This window comes from Anser cygnoides, chromosome 8 (assembly GCF_040182565.1).
Source record: "Anser cygnoides isolate HZ-2024a breed goose chromosome 8, Taihu_goose_T2T_genome, whole genome shotgun sequence".
Lineage (NCBI taxonomy): Eukaryota > Metazoa > Chordata > Aves > Anseriformes > Anatidae > Anser > Anser cygnoides.
Window position 1 is genome coordinate 29843925 of NC_089880.1, and position 25983 is coordinate 29869907.

The window sequence follows — 25983 nt, forward strand, 5'->3', positions numbered from 1 at the left end:
CTGTCCTAAAAGATTAACAGCACTAGGCTCTGAATCATAATTTCATTATAAACAAAGCAAAAATCACAAGATAAAATTAGCTGAGATTTTCTTGTTTTTAAAAACGAAAGTTTACCAATTAAAAATAGGCAGAAAAGCTGTGTAATTGAAATCAGTATTGTTTCCAATCAGACAGTGAATCTCTATGACTAGAGGATTTTTTAAAGTAGCATTAGCTTTCATGACACTGAAAATATTTATGGAAATTACCTGAGAAAAACTTATTTAATGTAAAATTTTCTTTATTCTGATAAATACACTTTTAAACATCACTTTTAAAATGTCTTGCCCTTTAAAAATATATTTACTGTAATCAGAGCGCTGCTTGTGGTTCCAGGTAGTATGCTTCTCGTAGTTTCAGTTTAACTTAACATGTAACCTTGTTGATAAGGGTGACCCTCACTTCTGACCTTTTGCATCTTCCACAAACGTTTCCCACATCAAAGTGTGGGTTCACATATGAAAATTCCCAGGCCTTTGACATTCTGCATTTCTCAGAGCAGGCTAACCTTTCAGGGAATCCACATAAGAAGTTGTTTGTGGTCCCTTCTGTACATTGTGAATTTACCGAGCATTTTTGTGAAGGTAAAGATTTGTATCTGGAAATACTGAAAAATTTATTGATCTCATTAATTTGCCCACCGTGAGAGTAGATGATGGCTTGTATTCAAAACCACTGTGAAAATGCTGTGTACTACAAGCATTAGCATTTATCTGCTGTGGCGAAAGTGCATGATGAGTATCTCTTTGTGGTATTATAAAACCTAGAAAGACATTAACAATTCCGTTAAAATTTCATGTACTATAGACCTCTTAGGGTACCGAAGCGTGTTCCATTTGGAGGAAAATGCCTGATAAATTTCCACCACAACCCTCTACTTCAGGGGCTACTTAAGGGACCGAATAATGATTTTTTATTGAATGGTAATATTTTATGCCAGGTCCCATTTTTGTTGAATATGGCTCAATTTGTCTAAGAGAACATTGCAGGTACTGCAGGGTAGGTTTTAGCGTTCTTGTAGATTGTGTGTTGAAGGCTGAAATACTGATCCTTTATAAACAGCAGCTTGTTACCTTCTTTCATCTGTGATGGCACACTGATTTTATTTATTTATATATATATATATTAAATAGACATAATTCTTGGAAATACAGCCCTTCAACATAATGATTTTTCTAAACCCACTTTCCAGCCTTTCCTGAGTAGGAGTTTAGAGCCACATCCTCAAAAGTGAATAAATACACGGCTGATAATTATAAGATCTTTGTGAACATCTGAGGCAGAACTGAGGGAAGTATTTAGATTGCTTAAATCTCACAGGTTTTATGGAAATTTAGTGTCTGTCTTGAACTTAAGAGTACTTGAATTTAATATACTAATGAAAATAACTTGCACGTACAGATAGTGAGATTACAAGATCGGATTTTGTAGATGATTACCATTGCCAATCCTGTTCATAAAATTATAAAACATTCTTAAATTTATTTTTTTTCCTTAAACTTTCGCATCAGGTAGTCTGGAGATCAGTTTTATTCCCGTCTTCAAGCAGCACATCTCTGTCACTGTTTCTTGTCTCTGAACCTGTCATTTCTCTTTATTGGCTTTAGAGTAAGGCTGTTAGAATTCTTTCATGTTTGATTTTGACTTTGCAGGTGACGGTGGTGTAAGAAAGAACACCCTCTGGTCCTTCTACACCCCTCTACTTGAATTCCACTCTGGGTCTGCTACCCATGCTTCCTGCTTTAGTAAGAATGCTTTCCCTTTTCCACAGGTTGCCTCAGTCGACCTCTAGAAGGGAATGGTCAGTCTATTAGTTCAGCTAATTTTCTATTCCAAGGCCTTTGATGCTAGATCCTCCAGTGCATATGAGGGATTTCCTTGAAGGCTGGGAGAGACAGATTTTTTCAGGTCAGCTTGTAACTGCCAGGTCTTCATAAAACCGGATTGTAACAATGAACTTCAAACACCATGCCATGCAAATAATAGAGAACAGTAAGAAAAAAGTTTCTCTTAAGTATGGAGTCCTTTTATCTTTCTTTCGTATTTTCCTATCCCAAATAAATTAAAACATGTTACAGTTTTGAACAAAATTAAAAGGATGAATCACAGGATATTTACACTTATACGCTGTCAGAATCCATGGAATTTACAAGTGAAGAGTGTTCCAAATATCCTAACATTTTTCTGGCTTCCTGTCATTTCAGCATGTCCAAGAGCTGTAGCAACTGTGAAGGAGGTGAAACTGGCACAGTGCAAAGAGGTTTTAGGGTATCTTCTTCCTCAAAGCTTGAGGCATTATTTCATAATATATGATTCAGCAGTAAGATGTTAAAAATATTTTTTCTCAGAAAAGCAACATATTCTTGTGATTTTTTTTCTTCTTAATTTTGACATCACTGAATCATATGAATAGTTGAGGACTAAAAGGACCACCGAGAATCATGTAGTCCAGCCCCCCTGCTCAAAGCAGGGTCATCTACAGCAGGTCGCCCAGGGCTGTGTCCAATTGAGGTGGGGTTTTTTTTGAGTATTTCCAAGGATGGAGACTCCAAAGTCTGTCTAGGCAACCTGTTTCCGTGTGTTCGCCACCCTTTCCCAGTAAACACATTTGTTCTTATGGTTAAATGTAGTTTCCTCTATTTAAGCTTGTGGGCATTTCCTCTTGTCCTGTTGCTGGGTGGCACTGAGAAGAGTCTTGCGCTGTCATCTTTACTCCCTCCGATCAGATATTGATACACATTGGTAAGATCTTCCTCCAGAGCCCTCTCATCGCTGGGCTTAGTCTCAGCTCTCAAACTCTGCTTGTATGACATGCCTCTGTTGTCATTGGGGCCATTCTCTGGCCTTGCTCTCTTACATCCATGTTTCTCCAGTACTGTGGACACAGCAGTGCAGATGTGGTCTCACCAGTGCTGAGTAGGGAGCAAGGATCACCTCCATCAACCTGGTGATGCCCTTCCTAATACAGCCCAGGATGCTGTTGCCTTCGTTGCTGCAAGTGCACATTGCTGGCTTGTATTCGACGTGGTGCCTACCAGGAGCTCCAGGACCTTTTTTTTTTTTTTTTGGTTGGTTTGTTTGTTTGTTTGTTGTGATTGTCAGCCTCCAGCCTGTCCTGGTGCATGGGGTTCTTCCACTGCAGTGCAGGACTTTGCATGCCCATTTCTTGAATTTCATAAATGTCCTGTCAGCTGAGTTCTCCACCTGAGATTTTCTTGCTCTTTCCAATAACTGCTCTTCAATAGGCTGGATTAAACTGCTTCAAAATGAATAAGACAGCTCAGGTTTATCTCAATGCCTTTCCTGGGTGATAATTTTTAACTCCTCTTCCACTCTAAGGAAGGGAACCATCAGTCATCCTCTTTATCATCAGGTTGGGTTCTGCTGGCAGACTGTACCTTTCCAGTTCTCCTCTCTTGTGCAAGAAGTGAGGAGTACTGTGCTGTGTTCTTTCATCTGCAGGCTTCATTGTAGGTTAGATGACTAGTATTAAAAGCTTAGAGCTTTCAAAAAATAAATTAATAATTTAAAACTACCCACTGTGGACTCCTAAACTTCTTCCTATTAAGTATGAAAACTAGGAGCTTTTTCTTTGAATCTTTGACTTTAATAGTCATAGGTGAAGCTTTGAGCAGCCTTTGCGCCTGTTGTGATTGCTTAATATTTAAATCGGTTAGGTTGACATGCTTTTTCATACAATTCTTTATAAAAAAAAAAAAAAAAAGGAAAGCAAAAGGAGGGGAAAAAAGAAAAAAACAAATCCAAAACACCCATTCCCAGAAAAGTTGTAGGTCATTTCTTCTTTTTACCTGGATCATCATCTCTCTGGTCGTGATTTGTTCATTGCCTATTTTTTGCTCAAGCCTCATGCTGAGATGATTTTTAAAACAGAGATGTCTGCTTTGAGTCAGGATTTATAAAACCAGAAGGGCTATTTCAAACAATTTGCTGACATCCTCTAAGTCAGAGGCTGTTGTACTTCCTAAAATTGATGTTTAAGTAGTTTAAAGTGTATCTTAGAACCAGTCTTGACTCTATAATTTTCTGTGACAGAGCCCACTTCAGACATAAAGGTTGTTGATTGTTTGTTGCTCTCATTGCTCAAAAGTAATGACTTAATTAAATAATTCTTTTTTCATCTAAATTTTAACTTCTTACTCTGGTCTGCCAGACTGTAGTGACATGCCTGACCTGCACAGACTGAAATTTTCTGCTAAAGAAAAACACTGAGCTACTCAAGGTTTTTCACCCAGACTCTTATGTGAACTGTCATACTTCTCAATCGCTATAATTGCTTTTTCAATTCATTTCTGAACCCTTTATAATGCATCAGTATCTTCTCAGTATGGGTATTAGAAGTGGATACCGTGTGAATGTGGTTGGGAATAAGACTGTACAAGTATCAGAAGCTTAGCAGAAAGATTCAAAAGCATTCTTTCGGTAACTGATCGGGTTATTTTTGGTCTGTCATTTCTTTCAGTTTTGAAAAGGGGTAATTATTTCTTCAAAGAGGAGATGTTATCATTTGAATTATACTAAAAAAAATACAGTAATAAAAAAACATTCTGTTATGTAGTAATCCATAATTAGTACAAGTTAAATTGCCTGTACAATCTAAGTGACGTATTGTACCAAATCAGAGTCTGATTACTTGCAACTCTGAAAGTACAGCAATAGTCACGTCATCTACACTGATGATGCTTGTTGAGGTACAGTATCTGGAGAGACTGTAAGGAATATTGTACTGTGAAGTGTCAGAAATGGAAATAATCAACATATTGAAGTTACTGTTTGCAAGCAGAAATATGAAGTAGGGCAGCTGAGTTTGGATGCAAATACTTTACACCTAGTTACGTAGCCATCTAAATACATGTACTGTACACCCATATGCATGTCAGTGTAGTGAGTAGCGAACGATGCATTATGAGGAATCTTCATTCTGCACTATTTCACTGAAATCTAGTAATGACAACCCAACCACGTCCATCAATGTACATGCCTAATGATCCAGTGATGCAGAATGTTGTTTTTTCTTTTTCTTTTTCCTCTTTTTCTTTTGACCTTCAACCAGGAAAGCTTTCCGTTTATACATGAAGTAGCCCTTTTTCATTTGGACAAGAAGGAAATGGTATTTGTTGAAGTAGACACCTATGGTCTGCAGACTAATTTACTTTTCAGCTTAACGAATCAAGATCTGCCTGCTTTTGCCTGTATTTAACAACCTAATGTCTGCCTTAAGTAATTCCATGTTAGGTAGTTGAGCTGTAGTTCAGTGAAAGGCATAAGCTGTATGGGAAGGTGGGATGGAAAGGACCCAAACTAGGCTTGCCTCAAGCTACTGTGGCAGTTCAGATAGATAGAGATTAATTTTGAACTGAAGAAAGCTAAAATGATTTTGTTTAATCAACTGGTTTTCTCACTTTTAAATAAGGCGGCCTATAATATCGCAATTTGTTTGGGTTTTCCTGAAAGAAAATTCTCAAGTTTTCAACTACCACGTGAGAAATTTTATGGAAGATATTTCCATGTTAAAAACAAAATACATCTGACCATTTCTAACACGCTTCTAACCATCATACTTTCACTCCTAAGGAAAGTGAATATTATTTTCTAGTCCACATCGTTATCCCGTTTCCCTCATCTCTTAATGATTCCGTTTCTGCCCATCAGCTAGGTTGAAAAATTGCAGAACAGTCAGTCACACCTCAATTAAATGTGAGTATTGTATGTAATAGGGTGGGATAGTCAGTAATGTGTTTTATGTAGGTAGGGTTGGGATGACATAACGGAAGATTTATATCACTCAGGTTCCTTGCATATCCCAGAATTCTGGCATTCTATTATGCTGCTATTATAAAACACAAATATCAGAGATTGCCTGCAAGCTTTGTAATGAACTAAGCATCTAAATGCGCTGTTCTAGGTATTACAAAATCTTTGGAGAAAATGCTCCACAAAACCTATAATAACGCAGTTCAGAGAAGGGAAAAAACCCCTTACATAACTTATTATGAGATCCATATGGATGGATGGTCCTTCTTTTTACTAAGCTCCAGTTTCCTGTGATGTTTATTTAGCACCGTTTTATTTAACCAAATGACTTTCCCAATCCACGTGCTAAATTATTTATTTAACGGGATATTTATTTTGTGCGTTGTCTTTTAAATTAAAAAGCGTTTAGATTGACCAGTTTTGGAGGAGTATTTGTAAAATATAGATACGATGCGTCATTTGGCTGGATTTCTTTCTGAGGCTGCAGGGATTTCAACAAGGGATTTTTACATCCCTCCAAGTTTGCTTGTGTCAAGTTAGTGAAGAAAAGGGACAGCCCCTTTTCCTTTTTTTTTTTTTTTAATGTATCTTTATGCACATATGCAGCCAAATATAATTGCATATGCAGTGCAACCGTGTTCTGTGTGATGGAAGGAAAGCTGTTCTCAAGTGAACGGGTATGTCATAGCTGAGTCAACCGGGCCCCTGCTGCGCTCTGCTTTTGTTGTTTGAAAAAGGTCTATGTACGAAAAAAAACCTACTTCTGTTAAATATTAGTAAGACTATAGAGTGAATTTTGATCGCTGAAGTTGACTGAAGATGTATTGTCTGCCTGGTGTGTTACGTCTGGTAAATAGCTAGTTGCTGTGGAAACTGCCTGAAAAGGTAGAGGGTCACTGGTACCACATAAATTCTTTAAACAAAACCTGATCATAGCAAATTCGAACATTAGTCTTCAAAAAAGGATAAAAGAGGAGGAAGAGATTCAGACAGCTTTTTCCTTTTGTAAACTTGCTGCTTTATAGGGGAAAAATAGCTAGAAATAGTACGTCTCACAGAAAATGAAAAGGTTGTGGAGGCACTGCGTTAGTGAAACAGCTGTACGAATGTGAAAGAGAAAGTTCTCCAGCTTCAGCCATTATGGGTTTGTTTGGGTAGGTCTAATTTTGGAAATCATTATAGCAAAGGTAAATGACTTGCACAGGAGACTACTGTAAACAAAAGACTCGATGCATTTACTTTGGCAGGAGTCTTGAGGAGACTCGTTCCTTTCACTGCCTCTTTTACACAGCCTCCTGTAATGCTCTCACTGACGGCCTCTGTGTGCAGGCGGTTCTCATTTCCCTTCCTCCATCTCTGACAGCTTCTTTCCCTGACAGGTAGGATTTAAGCGTGGCAGCACCTGCTGCTGAAGTCCTGCTGGGTAGCTGTGTAATGCCTTTGTTTTGTAGTAGCTGTCCCTTGACTTCTCAAGCCACTGCCTTTTGCTCAAGTAAGAATCTCCTCATTCTCTCCTAGCCTAGTCCTGAAGTACCACATCTGTTACAAATCCTTTGCTTTTTAGTTGTGGCTCCTCTTCGGTTGCTTTCTGTGTTTTGGTTTGTTTGTTTTGTTTTTATCATTTCATAGCTTTATACTTACAGATTGTAGGCACACTGATGCTTAGCTGAGTTTTCTCGGTTTTCGGTGAGGAGTAAACCATGGGAGTGATAATTCCCCTTCTAGGTCTTGGCCCATTCCACACCTACTTACTCACTCTCGTGTGGGTGGGGAAGCAGCTCTTGTGATGACAGGAGTGGCCATGCAGAGCCTGCTTTTTCTCTTTTACAAAGCTCCTTAAGAACATAGGCATGTAGCAGAGCTTTCAGGGATTTCTAAAGCTGGGAGGATGAAGTAGAGGGGCAGAGTCAGTATTCTGTCTGCTGCACTCACTTGCTGGCACCTCCCTGCTGCACTCCCTGACCTGGGTGACCTAGGAGACTCCTCCTCATACTCCTGGTAATGGGTGACTTCTACGTGCCGTCACTTCCCAGGTGGTCAGGAAATGTTGCTTGCAGTCGAGAAATTGCTCAGCTCTACGTAAAACAGGCTGGCCAAACTCTACCTTTAATTTATTTATTAAAATACAAGATTATTACGCTGTATCTTCAACTCACAGGAACCCATCCCTGGACACGTCCTCACCCACTTGATGCCCGTAGGGGATAGCAGTGCTGCTGGTCACTTTGATCTATTGCTGGTGCCAAAGGCATCGATAGGGTCATTCGCTGCTGCTGCCCTTAGAAGCAGCAGATTCTCTTTATCTCTGGAATTGCTCCCTTAGTGCTCATTAACTAGGAATACAATAATTGAGAAGCTGGTAGGAAAAAGTTTTTTTTTAGTTGCTCTGATCTCTAAAATGGAGCTTAACCACATAGTAATAACACATTAAAATATTTGACCAGTATGACTGATACAAACAAGCTGCCAGTGGAATGGAGTGCCTGGAAAGAGGTTTTATATCAGATTGCTTTCATCTCATGCTGTATATACAAGGTATCTGTCTGCTTTCAGGTCATGTAACTGGTTCTGAAGAAAAAGATGTGGTTTTAGCTGCATGAACTCTTTTGAACTTCCTTCCACCTGCAGGGTCTTTGAATGTCAGGTGAAGCACACAACTTGGATTATTTTCTGGTGTCTTAAGAAACCAAAAGACAACACACAACTTTTCTTAAAGAGAAACATCCTGCTCTCAAAACTTATTAGGGGGAGAAATCACAAAAGATACACCTCTTGTAACAGCTAGCACAATTGTTTGCATTTACACTAAGAATTAATAAAATGTAGACTTCTTTTGGTGAGATGTTAGGATATTATCTCTTCGTCCTGTATAAGTTAGTGGAGAGCTGGAAGTGATGACTTTGGGTTACTGTGCCTGATAATTGAATATAAACCCAAAGTTTTGGCCATACATATTTGTTTTAAATTTCCAGTATGAGATTCAGCCTGACGTTTCAGAGACAGAGGTGTGGTCGTTGACAGAACAGAAACTCTTGGCACAGCGAGCACGGAGCAGTTTGCGTGCTGTCTGATCGCAGTGCCCCATGCACGGCTTCAGTCAGGGCGTGGGCGCCTTCCCTAGTGAAGAACCAACATCGCCTGCAGCAAAGCCAAAGGTCTTCTACCATGGTGATGTATAAAAGTAAAGACCCACTTTCCACCTGTGAATTCAATATTATAACCTTCTTTTCAACAAGCAGTAAGGGTAGCATAACTGTTTTTAGAAGATAATGCTCATGGGCATTGGTGTATTCCTGCTAATTTACACTATGCTGTTCCCCTTAATTGACCTCTGTTGTGGACAACGTGTTGCTTCCTTTCTACACATCAAAATGCTTTTTAGGTGTAACATTCTCACTTGAATCAACTGTGAAAGTAGGCTTTTCTTTCTTAAAAAGGACTTTTGTCAACTCTGCCCTGAAGATTTGCTGAACTGAGTAATGCTAAAGATATGCACTATTAAATGAGCACAACGTCTCTGACTTAAAGTCATGGTATTGGCAGGAAGGTGTATGAGAGCTCCTGCTGTGCCTTTCACTGCTTCTCACCCACCAAATCTTTAGATAAATAGAGGAGTGTGTGTGATTGCAGGAGCTGCCACTCATTGCTTTGGCTTTGGTTAGACTCGGCTGCCCGAGAGGAGGCTGTCGGGTGTGGGAGCGTCCTTAAATTCAGAAAGTTTCATGAATTTAGGTTTGTTCTAACCCCTGAGTTACCTCTATCACCGTATTTTAATTACTGAACAGTATCTCTTTCAGCTAGAAAAAAATAAATGTGTTATGATAGTGGAGGCCAATGCAGACGGGACCTGACATAGGCTCCTTGGTGTCAAGGCAGAGGGAAGGGTTGCACCAACTGTGCTTGGAGTGACCATAACGTTCTTCGTACTTCCAGCAAAGTCCCAAAAGTGGATGGTTTATGCCTACGAGGGAGTAGAGCTGTAATAGCAGGAATTTGCTGGTTTAGCCAGTTTCTCTTTCAGAGTTTCTGTTGTTATAACCAACTTATTGCTAGTGGAAACTCTCAGAGAGGGTGGAAATCAGAAGGAAAAATAAATTTGGTCATTGTCTTATGCAACAGGAGTTGCGAGCATTGGCTGAGCTGAATCCCATTGCTGCACGCAGGGAATGGCTGCAGGCAGTGTAGTCAGCAGCTACCCCAAGAACTTGGAATTTCTGCACAATTATTCATATCTCCTGGAAGGATGCCAAGCAGAATTTAATTGCTTGTGGCACAATCTTTCTCCGTGGCTAGACAGGACATTGAATGCTTTTGAACTTTTAAATTACTATGGGGTAGCTTGATCTAGCATGGTTGTGTTTAATATACAGACATATAATGAAACGTATTTCTTCATCAGATAGAGTTCTTTGATACACTTTTTGTTTTGTATGTACCACACTAACTTCAGGGAGAGGAAGGGAGTTCTTGTAATAACATATGTGTTTGTTTTTCTGTTTAGTAAATTGACAGGTGTATGGTTTTTCTTGTGTCTGCCCAGGAAACCACGTCTTGTCTCCTGGGGAGTCTGTTGGAAAAGGTCTAACACCAGAAGCTGCAAAAGATCTTGGTCTCCCTGAAGGGATTGCAGTAGCAGCATCTCTCATTGATGCGCATGCTGGAGGACTAGGTACTCAGTCACATATTTACTATTCTTGGAAACAGGAATGTATTGAATTAATTTTAGCCATTTTTTGCATAGCCTGTTTTGTATCCAGCAATTTGCTCTGATGCTATTCTTACGAAATAGCATAACTAAAATAAAATAAAAAAAATCCTCACAATAACTACTAATGTTGAATATCTGTTTATAGCAAGGTCCTTAAATATCACTGTTTATTTCTTTGCAGCTGGGTTTCCAAATTGTGCATTAACTTCTTTTAGTTCCACTTTGAATTCCTGAGCTGAGACACCATTGGGTTGGCAAGCCAACATGATGACAGTTCACATCTTCTATTGCTCAAACTTTTGTGGGGATAAGGGAAAAAAAAGTAAGAAAAATAAAAAGTTTCAGTTTAGAGGGAGAAGACTCATGTTTGAGGCTTGTTCGTAGTTGGTCTTCCTTTTTAGTATTAGGAGCAATTCATCCCTTGTTTAAGTAATGCAGCGGAGCCTTTTTCATATACATTTATGCTAGCAGATTATGGAATATATACCAAAACCAGTGCCTTTCCTCTAGCGGTAAGAGTATGTAAATACTGTGTATTCAAACAAACATAAGCAGTTCTTGTAGCAAACAAGAGTGGAGGGAGAACTGGCTGGTGAAAGGTAATTCCCTTCTGAGGCTTTCAATATTTTATCCATAGCTGGAGTGGAAGGCCTAATAGTTCTTTTTTTTTTTTTTTTTTTTTTTTTTTCTTTTTCAGCACAATATTCTGATATGCTCAGTTTCAGCTGTATTGAAAAATGTTTGGTGAGGCTTAAGTCCTTCAGTTTCATACTATGCTGTTTGTCCTTATCTAAATACAGTCAAAAACAAAGTGATTCAATGTAACTTTCAGCAGGAAATTGAGGTTTTTTAGTTTGGTAGGTTAGAAAAAATTTTTACCTCAGAAAGTTTCAGTGTTATTGAAGCAGTACTGTTCAATGGAAATCTATTGCTCATCAGAATATTTTTATCTAGATCTAAATGAAATCTGATTAGTTGCTAAAGTACCAATTTTGTTTCAAATATTTTGTGGTGTTTTAAATCTTATTTATTTTTCTAGAAGTTGTGGCCTGGAACTTCTTATATGTTTAAGTCCATTTACTTCGCTTCTGTAATTTTGTTTCTGTAATCTCTTGCTTTTCTTATTACCTCAGAAGAATTAGCTCTGGATCCAGCGTTTTGTTTTGACAAGCTGCAGAAAGGAATGTATGCAGCAAGGAAGACTGAGTTTTAGTGTCATAGTTGTAGATACGTTGAGTCCTTACTATTGAGACTGATTTAAAAATCAGTTTGTGTCAATTAGTATCCTAATTGACCAAATCATACGATATATAGGTGCAAAAAATGTGTTTACAACTATGGCAGTTGGCTGTTTTGTATTCTTGAAATGGATGTAATGATAAGCTGGTCTGAAATACAAATATTATTGTGCCAACAAGCTCTGAGAAAAATATTTTAAATTAGGTCCTTGTTTTTAAATTTTGTTTTTAAATTTAACATTGTATTAAAACAGGTGTTTGGTGTGTTCCAATGGACTCCTTCATAGTCACCTACACTTTTTTCTAATTGGACCATAGCATCAGATCTTTTGCTATAAATATGTATTAGTAAACATTTTTGCAATGGCTAAATCATGAATGTTTAATCAGAGAGTTTCTGTTTGTCTTCCTGTCTTCATACTGTGTGTACAGCAAAGTATTCATTAAAAAGTGGAGAATTGTTTGCAGCATCTCAAACCTCTTTAGAGTTTGGGACCAAAATCTCTATAAGACTACAGTCCAGAAATAGAAGATAAAAGAAAAAAGCTTACAAAATCCGTTCTGAAGAATTTATGCTATACGTATTTTGAGGATTATATACTGAGGATTACAGTTTTTGTAAAGGATATGGCTTGTATATTAGTACACATCAGGTTAGTTTGCAGGACAATAACATCCAGTGGGTGCCATTATTCTCATTCTTGAACAAATTCTGTCTTGAAAATAGCCTGTAGTAAGAGTAAGGAAAACAGCCCTTTTGCATCCTGCAGGCTAAACCAAAGCAGTGTGATGGACATCTTGTTTTCAGTGTTAATAACTTCTGATGCGCTGTTCGTATCTGCTTTTGGCTGGATGTAAAGTGCATTTTTGCTGGACAGGTCCCTGGAGTTTATGAAGGCTTTGAAGTTTTGAGTAAATAAGGTAAAGATAAAGAATTATTTAATACGTATGTCAGTAGAGATCATGTATGACTCCTCAATCAGTCCATCTGATACCTATTAAGGAAAGGTAAAAACCTAAAAGCCAAATAGATATGTCTTTCATTTTGACCTACTGTACCAATTTAAAAGAGTCTACAGATAAAAATGTGAGTATGGGAGGCCAGTCTTTTGGGACTGATCTCATAAAAAGAGATGAGCATTGTTTCAGCAAAACTAGAGGATTTATTGTTCAGTATCTAAAGTACTTTGTCATTGTGGAAGAGATCCAGAAGTATGAATGCTTAGCATTGATTGTTTTAATAAAATCTGTCCTAGAGTTTGTGTGATACACAGACTTGTTCTCAGTTTGTCTTCAGAACCTTCACAAAAATTTTAGTCTGCCTTAGATTATGAAAAATCACAACTAAATTAAAGATAAAAGTAACTTCTAAAAATAGTTACATTATTTTTGGTTAATAAAAACATTTTCGTATTCATATTACTATTATTATTTGCTATCTGACTTAAATTAATCACAAATAGGAAGACTCCAGTAACTCTAAACACTAAAGCCATTGACAAAATTCCACTGATTTCAGTAAAACCCAAAAGGCATATTCTGCAGAATGCATATTTTGCAGATGCATGTTTTCATAGTGATTAAAAAAATATCTAAACATGAAGCTCTTTAATTTTGTATTGTTCATGAAAATACATTTGCAACATATGCTGACGAATCAGTTTAATATTTCTTCGCTCTGAAGCATGAACAGTATTTTTAACTCCTTTCAGAAATTTTAATACAGTATTTTCTACTACAGGAATCTGCCTTTTAGATAACTCTACCCACAGTTCTTAATATAAACTCCTGCACATCTCTGCTTGAGCAGTGAAAAATAAAGCGTAAGAAACATTACTTTTAGTTTTCTGTTGTTCCTCACAAATAAGCTCTGTGTATGACAGCTATGCTTCTATGTAGTCACAAGCCAGCTAAGATAAAGGGGTATAAGGAAAGATTTTTCCTTATAAGGAAAGACACTAAAATTTAGCCCTTAATTTTCTGATTATTTTAATAACTTTCAACCATGATAATACCAGGATAACCATGGCAACCCTGATAAGACAAAGCCCAACAGATTGATTTGATAATAGAATCTTGCAATGGTGACCTAAACCAGAAGGTGTTAATGAAATGTAGCATCCTAACCACAGCACTTGGCAGCATCTTTCACTTCTTAAAATCTTTGATTTTGAAAATATAAAATGTCCAGCAAATGTTTTTGCCATCTTCGTACAGTGTGGAGAAAGATTGCTGTCATTTTTGTTTTGTTTTGTTTTTGTAGGATTGGCACCATAGTCACCAAACTGCACATTGATCTGCTTGAAAAGTAATGGTCAAGAGAAACAAGACAAACCAAAGAACATTTCTTGTCATGCTGCTGCAGTTTGCTGGATGCAGGACAATGCAACACAAGAATGCAACCTAAGAGAAGAAGGAGAGGGCAGAATTTCCACTTCAGCCTGCCCTTAATTGATCTAAGCATAATAACATGCATGCTGAAGTTGGCTGTAGATCTGCCCCAAATCTGTAAGCAAGCTCCTGGCTCTTCTCTGGCATCTCCTGGTATAAATTCCTGCTGTGAGCTGAGTGCTTGTTGAATATGTCGTCCTTCCTGCCCTGTCCTGCATGCAGAAGCTCCTCATAGTCAAGCACAGCTCCTCTTAGGGAGGGAGGAATCTCTCCTCATGAGGATGCTTCTGTCTGACACGGACAAGACAGCAGCAGCAGGCAAGACAACAAACTTGGTGTCTTTCCAGTCTCCTGCCAAGTTATTCAATTTTTCAATTCGTCCCCTGACAAAACCCATCATACAGTATATGCAAGATAAACTGTCAACAAATAAACATACTTGCTGTAGTGCCTTTCCTAGCAAGGGAGTCTTTTATTCTGTATGTTAGTGTACTGCCTAGGAGGTCAACAATAACCAAAGGTCAGCTTATAGTTGAAATAACATCTAAAGATTATGATGATAAACATGAACAAGAAATGATCTCGTGTCCTCATGCATCTGTAATAATAATTTAAAAAACCTCACACATTATATCAGCTATTTTATAGCTTTGTTTATTTTCTAAGTAGACTTATTATGATTTTCAGTAGCGGCGTGAGATATTTGGCAATTATTTGTGCGTGGAAAAGCACTGTTTTGTGAGGGTTGGCTTGCTCTTCTTTAAAATTGAATTTTAATTTTATTTTAATAGGAGTAATTGGAGCAGATGTGAAAGGACATAACCTGCCATGTGAAAACCAGCCAATTACATCACGAGTTGCTGTGATCTGTGGAACATCTTCATGCCACATGGGGGTAGGTTGTATGCATAGTCCTAATTTGTACAGAATATAGTTAACTAATGTGTTTGAAGGGAAAAATGACCTTTGTGCCTCTCACCCTTTTCTTTTGCCTTGATTTTTTTTTTCTGGTAACTCTATCTTTAACTTTGGATATTAATTATATATTACCATGCATTTACTATTAAGCAAGGACTTTAATAGTAGTAGAAATCAATACTGAAAAATGACATGAAAAGTAAAAACCGCGATGCTAGAGTGGCTTAAAGAGCAGGCTGAAATCTGAGCTTGAGTTATCTGTGACAAGCTTGTCACTAATGTGTTACAGAATAGTGTCTTTGGAGAAGGAATACATGTCTCCAGTCACAGCCCTTCTCCATCACCACTTCACTTAATCAATATAAATCGTTCTACCTCTGAAAGTTGCCATGATCTATAGAATTATGATCCGTATCATGACTAAAAAGAAAAACCTCGATAAGCAATTTTCACTTTGCTAATTTTTCTCAGTGAATTAATACAAAAGCTTTTTCTGAAATTGCAATTAAAATTTAGTGTCTGCTTTTGAAATTTATACCTTTTTAAAATGTATGAGTCTGAAAGCATTCCATTTAGATAAGTACCCTTTTCTGCCACATTTTTTATTTAAAACTCATTTTGCTCTTAAATTTAGACTGATTATAACTTGTTTTTTCCTAAATGAGCAAATGGCAGTGGGAGTGCTAGAGGCTTTAGAGAGGACTCACATGCTTCATGGAGAGAGATATCCAGTAGAGAAAAAGAAAGGAAGGCAATAATAAAATGTCAGGTTTAGCAGAATCTCTAAGTTGTCTTGGTAGTAACAGCATGTATTAAAATGGTCTTGTCACATGGATTGTAGTTCAACAAAGCATTTAAGCACATGATTGAACTTAAAGATATGAATAATCCCAGTATTGTGAAGTAGAGCATTTTTTAACAAAAGCTTAAATCCTGTACAACTATTGGAACATATTTGGGTTCCTTCCCAAGTAAGAGATTCAAACCTCTAACTCCACCACTCTTAGCTTACCCTGTCTCTGAAAAATCACATTGGTATCTCTGTGTCTATTGAGGTGTGGGTAAGGCACCCTGCAGATACCAGCTCTGGGGGAAAACATTGCCTTTCCAAACCTGCCTCTACTTTTGTTATTTCCACTTCTTTTGATGGAGGCTTCTACCCCTTCAGAATAATCTGTTTGTGTGAACTCTTCCTAACCTGTTTCATTTAGCTGAGTTAGTTTAAATCATTAAACTAAGCTGGGTTAATAGAGACATTACTGGGCTGCAATGAGCTAAGGAGCTCTCAGACAGTTTCCCAAAAAGGTCTGAGGGCAACGTTGAGCAGCTGGAAATGGGCCAGCTGGCTGTAACTTATTCCTTTAATATAACTCACCCTGGAGGAGGACATGTGTATGGTTATTTATTAATTTTTAATCTATGTATATCGGTAAGTTCCAATGTAGACCCAGTTCACAACTGCAGTTTGTTTCCTGTGCCAAAATGGAGCAAAGCATGTCAGTATAGAGACTTTAACAGCACCTTCTGTGTGTGTACTCCATGACAATGTTAGACGTGGCTCTGTTAGCTGTGCTAACGTAACAGAAGTGGCGTGATAAAGTCTGTGCTGATGTGAATCGATGTTCTGTTCTGTCATTAAAGCTAGCCCAAAGCCTGCATAGGCTACACGCCATAGGCAAGGTAGAACCTTTTAAGGCTCTTAATGGTTTGAGTGCAAGCTTGGGGATAGATGCTTGTGCAGTTTGGGGTTTATTTAAATATAACTACTCAGCATTTTGTAATCATTTCCTTCGCTGCCTTCTTTCACTCTACTGATCAGAGGTATAGCAATCTCTAGCCAACAGACAATAAGCCAATTCTGAACTTCTCTGGATTTAATCTATGAAAAGGTTTTGGTTTACTGCTCTTTTATCTATTACCTGCAAATACTGTATGAAATAAATGTGGAGCACACAGAGCAGTTGTATTTGTGTTTTAATGAGACCTATACGCAGCTGCATTTGGCTGGAATTAGCTGTTCCTTTTTTTAATTAGGGCTATAAAATGAAAGTATATTATACTTGTGTTTTGATAGAAATATATATTTTCTCTCCCCATGTGCACCGAGGGACCCTCAGGGCTACAGAGATTAATCATCGAGTTTAATTTAATGCAGTGGGAGAGAGACCTGTGTGGTCAGGCGGGCATTAAAAAGTGCCTTTGATCTGCCTCAGGTGCACTGAGCCCCAGTGAGCCAGCAACAATAATACCTTTGTGAGATGATCAGAGAAGAGAGAGGGAGAAAATGGCCTGTGTGGAAACTCAAGGCCGTCCTTTGTTGTGGTTCTGGCAAACGCAAGAGCCAACTGTCAGGAGAAATTCAGAAAACAGAAAGCAGGGTGAAAGTACGGTTGGATTTCTTTCAAGGGATCGTAACAGGAAACTGTTCAAAATCATCTGCTGTGCCTCCCCCCCTTCCTCCCCTTGGTGGGGGCAGGGGTGCTGCTGCTGCTCGGGGTGTCTTGGTACAGCATTTCCCTTCTCTAGCCCTCATACTCCATGAGTCACAGAGCAGGTATTGCTCGAGCGTGGCATTTGCTTTAAACTTTTAAGAGAAATAACTCCGTGACCCAGTTTTCATTACCTCAAGGACTCTGGAGATCTTGAACAAAAGACTTTGCTAATCATGCCTTTGATATTTTAGAGAGTACAAATGTGGAACCTAATTTTACTCCTGGCTGTAATAGTTTAATTTGTGGTAGAACTATCGTTTTTAAGTGAGGATACGCTTTTGGAATTAACCACTGACAGTTTGGGGTGATCAGACACACGCAAAGCATTGTGTTTCTGTTGAGATACTTGACTAGCTCATGAAAAAGGCAAAAAGCATGTTGTAATTAGGTTACTGATCCCCGTCCAGGTCCAAGCTGGTAGTTGCTGAAAGTCACTGCCACCTCGGGGCTTCATCCATTATCCATGAGAGGGAAAAAAAAAAAAAAAAAAAAAAAGATGGTCTGTGGAATATTTTTGGGCAGTTATTCATTCTGCATGATTCTCTGCTGCCTCCTTTGCCCTAGCAAAAAGTCATCAGTGAAATTTTGCATTTGGAATGGCAAATAAGCTGTCCTTTTACTTTTGAAGGTCCGTCCCTTAGTTTAGGGCTGGGATTCATTTGCTGTGGCTTTGATCTCAGTGAACAGCGTAGGTATTCCTTTCAAGTGAGGGACACTCAGTGGCCGGCTTTTCTGAGTGGGCTGCTGCAGGTCACTGTACTTTGTAGAAAGGGTCTCTGAACTCCAGCACCCACATTTCAGTGTTGGAACTTTTAGGAGACTTTGCTTGTGTAGCCATGGTGACAACCCAAAATACGTGAGTCGTTTCTCACAGTGAAATAGCAGCAGGTTTGAGGCATTGAAATAGAAGCTTGTATGTTATTCCCAAGTAGTGGTTTGCATCGGTCTAACAGACATGCCTTAACTGCTGGGAATAAGGCAGTTGGTTTCCCTAAAAGCCTGTCTTCCTGCCAGTGTCTTATGTGTCTGATATTTTAACGTTTTCAGAAATCCTTTGTTTTCTTCTGAAACCTTTGTGTGATCAGAGGGATTTCGGTACAGACATCTGTATTATCATGTCCCACTCCTAAACAGAAACATGCTTGCCCTTTTGCAGATGTGTAAAACCATGAAGAATTGAGTTAACTCTTGCAAACAGCAAAAGAGTAATACAAACAAGGGTACCCTTACCAGAAATTTCCTAGTCTTCCTCGCAGCAAATAACCCAGCAGTGTTGCTGCTTCTTACTGGTATATAAATCTAGTGATTTCCCATACATGCTATTAGAATAGCACTCTTCTCATGGACACTAAATTGACATTATAACACCTTTTTTTTTTTCCCCTCAAAGTAAAATGTTTCATGAGACTAACCTTTCTGAGACTACAGGTTTGAGTAAGCTATGTTACACCTAGCAGACTGGGACCAATCTGCGTTTGAAGATTTTGAAAGGAGTTTTAAGTAAATTTTTTCCCAAAACTAATTTTGTAAGTGTACAGATTATGTGCTATGTATGCATATTGAATAAAGTAGAAAGAGATCCACCTAAAATATCCCTGGTCATAAAACATGTATAACTTTTATTTCTGCCTATGCCATGGTGAGTTAGGTGCAGTGAGAGATCAGGGTTCTGCTTTGCACTTGTTGCAGAACAGTTGTTCCCTTTTGAAAATATTTGTCATTCCTGCCCGAACACCTCTTTGGATTCACAGCTGAAGGAAGTAGCCAGAGCAGCTTCTAACGGGAACATTGTCTGGCCTCATTTCAGCTTACTGAGGGAGAGGGAGATCTGAATTTGCTGGCATTTTCAGTCCCAAATATACCATGTTTGTGTTCTGTACTGTTCAGGGTCTCTGTTTGTTTTTTTCCATCTTCACTTGCTGATGTGGTCTGTATGCTTCTTCAGCCATTCCTTTTTCTTCAGCAGCAATCTATGCAAAACTTCCTTTTGGGGACTGTCAGGTCATCTTTTGATTTAGGTGCAGTCTCTTCCTTTGCATCTTTCTGCTACTCCTGTGATCCTTGTCATTGTGAACTGAGTCACCTGGCTTGGTGCACAATGCTTTTTTTCCCCTGGTGGTAATGTGCATGTGGTTCGAAGCTTATAATTTAGTCATTTTTAAAATTTGAGAAGCACAAGTAATTTACTTTCTATCTTGCCAGATTCACTACATAATCTAAGAGACAGAGCTTGAGCAACTACACAAAGAGCAAAATGGGCAGCTCATTTTGCTGTTGCTGTGCTTACTATGGATTATTTTAGGAAGAATATCCCATACTCTCTTTTACCAAGCCTGACTAGTCTTTGCCTGTTTTCTGCTAAAGGAACCTCAGTCCAATTTGCTTATTCTAAATTTGTTCATTTGATTCTCGTGATGACTGGCAAACACAATAGAGCTTCGTTGCTCCACAATATCCGCCCAAGCTGCCAGCTTTGTTCACACAAATAGAGTGCAAAGCACGTTTCCACCCCCAAAGCATGCACAGTACGTGTCCTTTGCAGTACATCCTGGAGTGGAGGCTGCAGAGACATGCTGGCTCAAAGTGTTCTCATAGCCTGATCTCTGTAATCTCGGTGGGAGCCAGACCAGCAAGTGGATTCAGTATATTTTGGCTCCGATACCCGAGTCTCCTCTTCAGAACATGCCACGTTGTTAAAGCAGCAGACTTTTGAGTAATTACTACACAGGGACTCCTCAGCTGCTTGAAATCAGCTGTGATGAGAGGAAAACTCGCGGAGACGAAGCAGCCTGGTACTTGCTTTGCCAGCTATGTTTAATGCAGTCGGGTGGCACTGAGCGATGGGTTTCTGGCGAGGGGGTTGGAGGCTGCGTGCGGCGCTCCAGCCTCGCGCCCTGCAGTCACCGCTGCACATGCGGCCCTGACGTGAAACGTGCGGTCTCCGAGGGGACAGGGCCAGCAGCCCTCGGCAGCGAAGCTGAGTGCCAACTGGCTGCGACCCAGGGTTTAGCAAAGGCAGCAATTTGTCCTGCTGCTGACCAGGGGAAAGGGGCTGGCTTTGGGAGGGTAAGGAGTGGGGAGAGAGGGATGGAACGCGGTAGGAAAAAACTGAAAACAAAAGCAAAGCTTTGGAAGCAGAGACTGCCTAGAGAAGTTTTTGAAATGACCTGTGCAAGCCTCCTGAAATTGATAAACGCTTGCCCTCTTGCTTTTTTAATATTCCCCTCTTCCGTAAGGCCGGTTCTGCACATGTGAATCACAGAGCCTGTGTCTTTCAAATGGGAGAAATAAATTAGTGTCACAGGAACCTCTCCCTTACTCTGTCCTCTTTCAGTTCAGTTCTGCTGGCTTCTATATTGTATTTGGCAGCGGTCACAGTGCTGACTTCCTAGCTAATGAAGACGTTTTACGTTCAGGGAGGGCTGCATGAAATGAAAACCACATTTTCCTCACGACTGTTGTTACAGGTTGCCCATCCTTTCTGTACACAAATTCAGCCTTCTGAGGAAAAGGTCACGGAGCCTTTTCAGCCTATGGCCTTCGAAGGGTTACACATCCATAAAAATGCCGCCGCCTCCTACTTGTCCCTCAAAGAAGTCCTCCACACCCTTTTTTAATGAGACTCTCTTGTTCCATTTTCTAGCATCCTTGGTTTGAAAAAGAAACAAACAGAGCTGTAATATCCCCTTCGCTGGCATTAATTTGACATTGTACGCTTTGTTTGCTTTGTTTTGTTTTTAAAAGGCGAGAAGTAAAATATTTCTGCTAGCAGGGCATATAAAAGATTGTTGCTTTTCTGACCTCCTTATTATATTAATAAAAGCTAGGAAGAATTCAGTAGTGGTGGGACATCATGTGCAGGCAGCCTCCAAAACCCAAAGCACTTACTTGCAGAACTAGTAAACCACAAAGCTTAAGATCTTGAAATGTAAATAGGAAGTTGGAGAGTTTACTTTAGAGCCAGCAGTGGTGAGTCTGTATAATGTTTATTTCTGCTTGCCTCCCAGCCTTTTCTAAAGCTTGGCGGAGATGAAAGGAAGGTTTTCTCAGTAAATGGGTTATTAAAAGTTTTTGTTATGACCAAGATTCCTTTGTTCCTGGTCTGACATAATTCAAAGCTCAGGTATGCGTTGGTGACTGGGAGAATGGGATGTTCCTATTTAGTGTGTACCTGCCAGAGATATCCAAGTTTTCCATTCCATCACTTTGCAGGTAATCAACCTGTTGATGGGAATGTAGCTGAAAGCAGTACAGTCACTGTATTGTACGGACACTAAGTAACGCTTAGTAACATTCCCAGAAAACTGCAGTCAACTCTCCTTCCCTTTAGTGAACAGATCATTCGAGTTCAAAGACTCAAAGAATAGATGTGGATAGAGTGAACGCTTTGAAAAATGTTCTGTTTGGAGACTATATGAAGACTGATATTCTACAGACATCTCATATTCTACAGACATCAGTGAAAATGCTTGCTTTGAAAATTCCAGCAGACACAGTGGTTTTCATACTGCGGTTAACTGCAAACTACCCTGTGTGACACCCAGCCGTATATTAGGGTATTTGATTTATAACACGAAGCCTTTCTGCAGTGTCTTCTCTTCGGTGGTCTCAGGGTTCTTTGCAACTATGAATGAAAGGGGTAAGAGAGACAGAACTGTTATTCCGGTTTTATTAGGTGCGAGACTGAGGCACTTTGTAGTTTAGTAGATTTTTAATTGCTGTGTCTTTACTTTTACAAACTGCACCTATCCAGTGCTTTGGGACTGCAGGACATCTGAGTGAGAAATTTTGCTGTGTATGTTTGAGCATGCAAGACACTTCCCTGTTCTGAAACGACAGTGTTTACACACTACAGACAATGCTATGTTCCACTGTATGATAAATGCACAAACCAGAGATGTTTTCTTCCTTCCTTGGATTTTCTGATCCATTTGATAAAAGCACAATGGATGTAAAGGCTTATGTTGGGCTTCCTCCAGGTCTGACTGCTAATAGGGCTCATCACCTTTTCATCCCTACTTGTTCCATGCTTTTCCTTAGAAAGCATGAGCAAGAGACTGGAATTCATACCTACTTCTGTTGACACTGGTAAGGTTTGTCTGGTCTGTCTGCCAGAAATACTCTGCTGTCTGACTTGGCCTCTCTACTGCAAGTACTATGGGATTGTAGGTTACCTGTTAGTAGACCTGGCTCTAGAGGCTAGCACCTTGTACCTTGAACTATAACTCTTGTATATTTTAATAGGGGTTTTGTTTGCTCTGTTGGAGGAAGGAAATTAGATTCTGGAATCTGTAGCAAGGAACATTACAAAATTTTGTTGCTTCATTGATGTATAGATACCATAGGATTGTAGGGGATAGGATAAAACAACTTAATTCTGTTTGATTCTTCATATACTAGTATTCTTGTTTATGTTCACAGCAGTCCAGCAGCAGCAGCAGCCCTCCTTTGTAACAAGATTTTCCTGTTTCGTTTTCTATGTTCTTCAAGTGATGATACCAGATTTGACAGGTACAACATCTCATTGATGCTGCCAGCTAACCAATTTTGATTCTTCCCCCCCTTGACCAAAAAGAAGGTATTAACCTGAAGCCCACAGGTCTCAGCCAAACCTGAGTGCCTTACTGGCGTGCTCTGTTACTAGGAGAGCTGGGTAGGTGATTTTCTTCAGATCACAAGCATCCTTATATATAATGAATGGTCTTTCCAGTTGACTTGTTTACCTTGTTTTTGTGAGTAGGCATGAATTTATTAAGCGGCCTGCTTATTTGGTGTGTCTAGATCTCATGGTGAACCAAAAGGACAGGTGATGTCTTTTGCTCATACTAACCCTTTTATCATAAGAACTTAGCTGGACTGTAAAGGAATAACTAAGCTTCAGATGAAATGAAAGATTATAAATGATATCCTTGGTCATCAGTTAGGATGTCTCTGGGCCCTGAAACAATTAAATAGAATTTTCAAGGGAATACAATAGTTGTATGAAAAGCAGCTTCATTGTTTTCTGTTGGTTTTAAAATTTTGGAGGTAGCAGTACTTGCAGTGAGTAGGGTGGGATTTCATGTCAGAATCCCAAATATTGTTTAGTATTGTTGGTTTGCTTTATGATTCGGCCAGACTGTTTCCTTTCTGCAGTTCATCCACTTACAGCATGAGCTTCAAACTGACGTTGTGCAGACAGATATTTTGGTAATGTGTGTTATGTCAGTGCCAGGTATTAAGGACTCCCTGGGCCAAGGTGGCATAAGATATAACAGTATTTCTAGATCTTTTTACTTTTCTGAACAGCAACAATTTCCCCAGTCAGGCAAACTTCATCAGTATTTGGACAGTAGGTGTTCTAGTAGGGTTTTGTTTTTTTTTTTTTTTTCCCCACTTTTATTCAGCCTCTCATGAAGCAGTAGTTATTCATCCAAGTTTCCTGTTGCTGCTCCATCTCTTTTGGGGTGAGGATCTTAGATGTGGCAAGGTTTATTAGGAAGAAAGTAAATCTCTTTTCATACAATCATTCTGGAAGCAAAATGAGGAGAAGCTAGCTGCTGCTTTTCTCCCAGTGTCAGCTGGGAATCACAGTTTATGCTGAGTTCATTGTTTATAACTGTGGGTGAAGGCCTGAGGTCCTCTCCCAGTGTTTATTCTGTCCTTGGGAGTTTGTCTCAGTAAGTAAAGGCTGAATAAACACCAAGTAAGGTTCTCAGGATTTACCCATTTAGCTATTCAAATAAAAGCATGTTTAAAATAGTGTGTGATGGCATATCCCATGTAATGTAAATCTGCTTCCATTAACTCAGGGGTATTGCAGAAGTTTTGTTTTACCTGTAAGTTTTATATTATTGTTGGTAGTGGCCTTCAGTAATATAGAAGGAATACTTATATAATAGTGAAAAAGAAAAAAAAAATCTTTAAAATGGACTGCCTTTTGCAATAAATAAGAAATGTCTTAAGGTACATGGGAAGGGCATCCAGAGTAGGGAAATAAACCAGACCTCATTTGAAAAGATTTTTTTCCTTGATGTTTTGTACTAACTGCAGTAAGAACTGCATTTTTTGTAGAATAATTCACCCCCATAAGTAATGAAGTAAGGAGTGATACATCTGTGCAAGAAAACTTGAGCTACCTGCTCAATGCCACACCTGCGATTGGTTTCCCACTCTTCCCTTAATTTCTGTTACATCATCTACAAAGCTCCAAGTTCTTCAGGATTGTCACCATCTGATAGAATGAGCTGACCAAACTGGGCTATCGAGATTTGGACTACTTAACATGCATGTTAGAGATGACAATGAAAATACTTTTCAAGAGAAGACAAAGGTCTTATGGCACAATCTACAGGAAAAGATATGAAACGGGATAGCCCGTATCTGCCTGCAATTTGAGACAATTCTGCCATCAGCTCTTCGGGAAAAGGTCAGTGCTCAAAAACTCTCTTATGGAAAATCTGTGTTTGTATGCTGGCCCGGCATGTCATGCTGCTGTCCTCCAGCCACAGTGACAAGGAGTGGGCCTGCCTTGCACTACACCAGTACTTCTCAGTGGATTTTTAAGTATTATTTGGAAGTGGAGTTGTTTTTGTATCTGGCGCGTGAGGTGCAGCAACCACCAGTATTTTTGTGATAGCTGTTCCATGTGCATGTTTCCTAACCTTTCAGGTTGGAGTGAGCTCTTGGTAGTCTCATAAATCAAGGTAGTGCTGCAAATCTTATCTGTGGCATGTTTCTTTAGGAACCAGAACTGAAGCTGGAAGACTGTGAGCTGAAAGAATAGTACAGGGACACTTCAAAAACTCCAAGACTTGCATGCTTACCCTGTTCCTGTGGTTTTCCCTAAGCCATCTGTTACTGGCCATTGTTGACAACAGGTTAGTGGGCTATATGGATCCTTTGGTTCGACTTTTTCTGTTGTTACAACATTGAGAAGAGCTAGTTCATATTGTGATGAACTTTCAGGGATTTAATTTACCATAACAGCAAATTGTAGTGTTATAAAGTGAATATATAAAATGGTCTGCAATTAGTTATCTGTGCTGAAAGATTTATAATCTTCACATAAACTGGCATTTTGTGACAGTGAGTATCTATCATTGGAAGAGAAGTAAAAATAAATGGGTGGTATAAATTTCCAGCTCATTTGAAGCCCTATATCCCCAGTGAGCTATTGTTATGAGAGGCATCGAAGTAACTGCTGTGAGTCATGGAGCAGCATTGCTTTAGAAGAGTACATAATAGCATTTCAGCACAGGACACAAGCAGAAGCTATCATGTAACCAGACAACCTTTCAGTCCATTTATCAAAACACTTCTAGTTCCCATTTCAAGGAAGGCGACATAGTAAATATGAGCCAAAAAAAAAAGAAAAAAAGGTTAATCTGTATATCTGTATCCAGACATTTCATGAAGTAAAACAATAAAACAAATCAGTGCATT

General features: G+C 39.1%; 1 protein-coding gene across 22 annotated transcripts in view; it reads left to right on the top strand.

The window, feature by feature from the left end:
• FGGY (FGGY carbohydrate kinase domain containing) overlaps nt 1-25983 on the top strand; it is a 280468-nt gene that overhangs the window by 196457 nt on the left and 58028 nt on the right. For 17 of the 22 annotated variants that reach the window (XR_010833329.1, XR_010833328.1, XR_010833325.1 and 14 more), the window contains 2 exons: nt 10353-10481; nt 14941-15044. Coding sequence is in view for 17 of the 22 variants with exons in the window: in XM_067001664.1 (XP_066857765.1) it covers nt 10353-10481; nt 14941-15044 (233 nt within the window). In the remaining 5 variants the exon portion in view is untranslated. Of the gene's footprint in view, nt 1-7184; nt 7192-8784; nt 8994-10352; nt 10482-14940; nt 15045-25983 lie in introns of those variants that run through there. The other 5 variants (XM_067001680.1, XM_067001675.1, XM_067001679.1 and 2 more) reach the window with 5 other exon arrangements.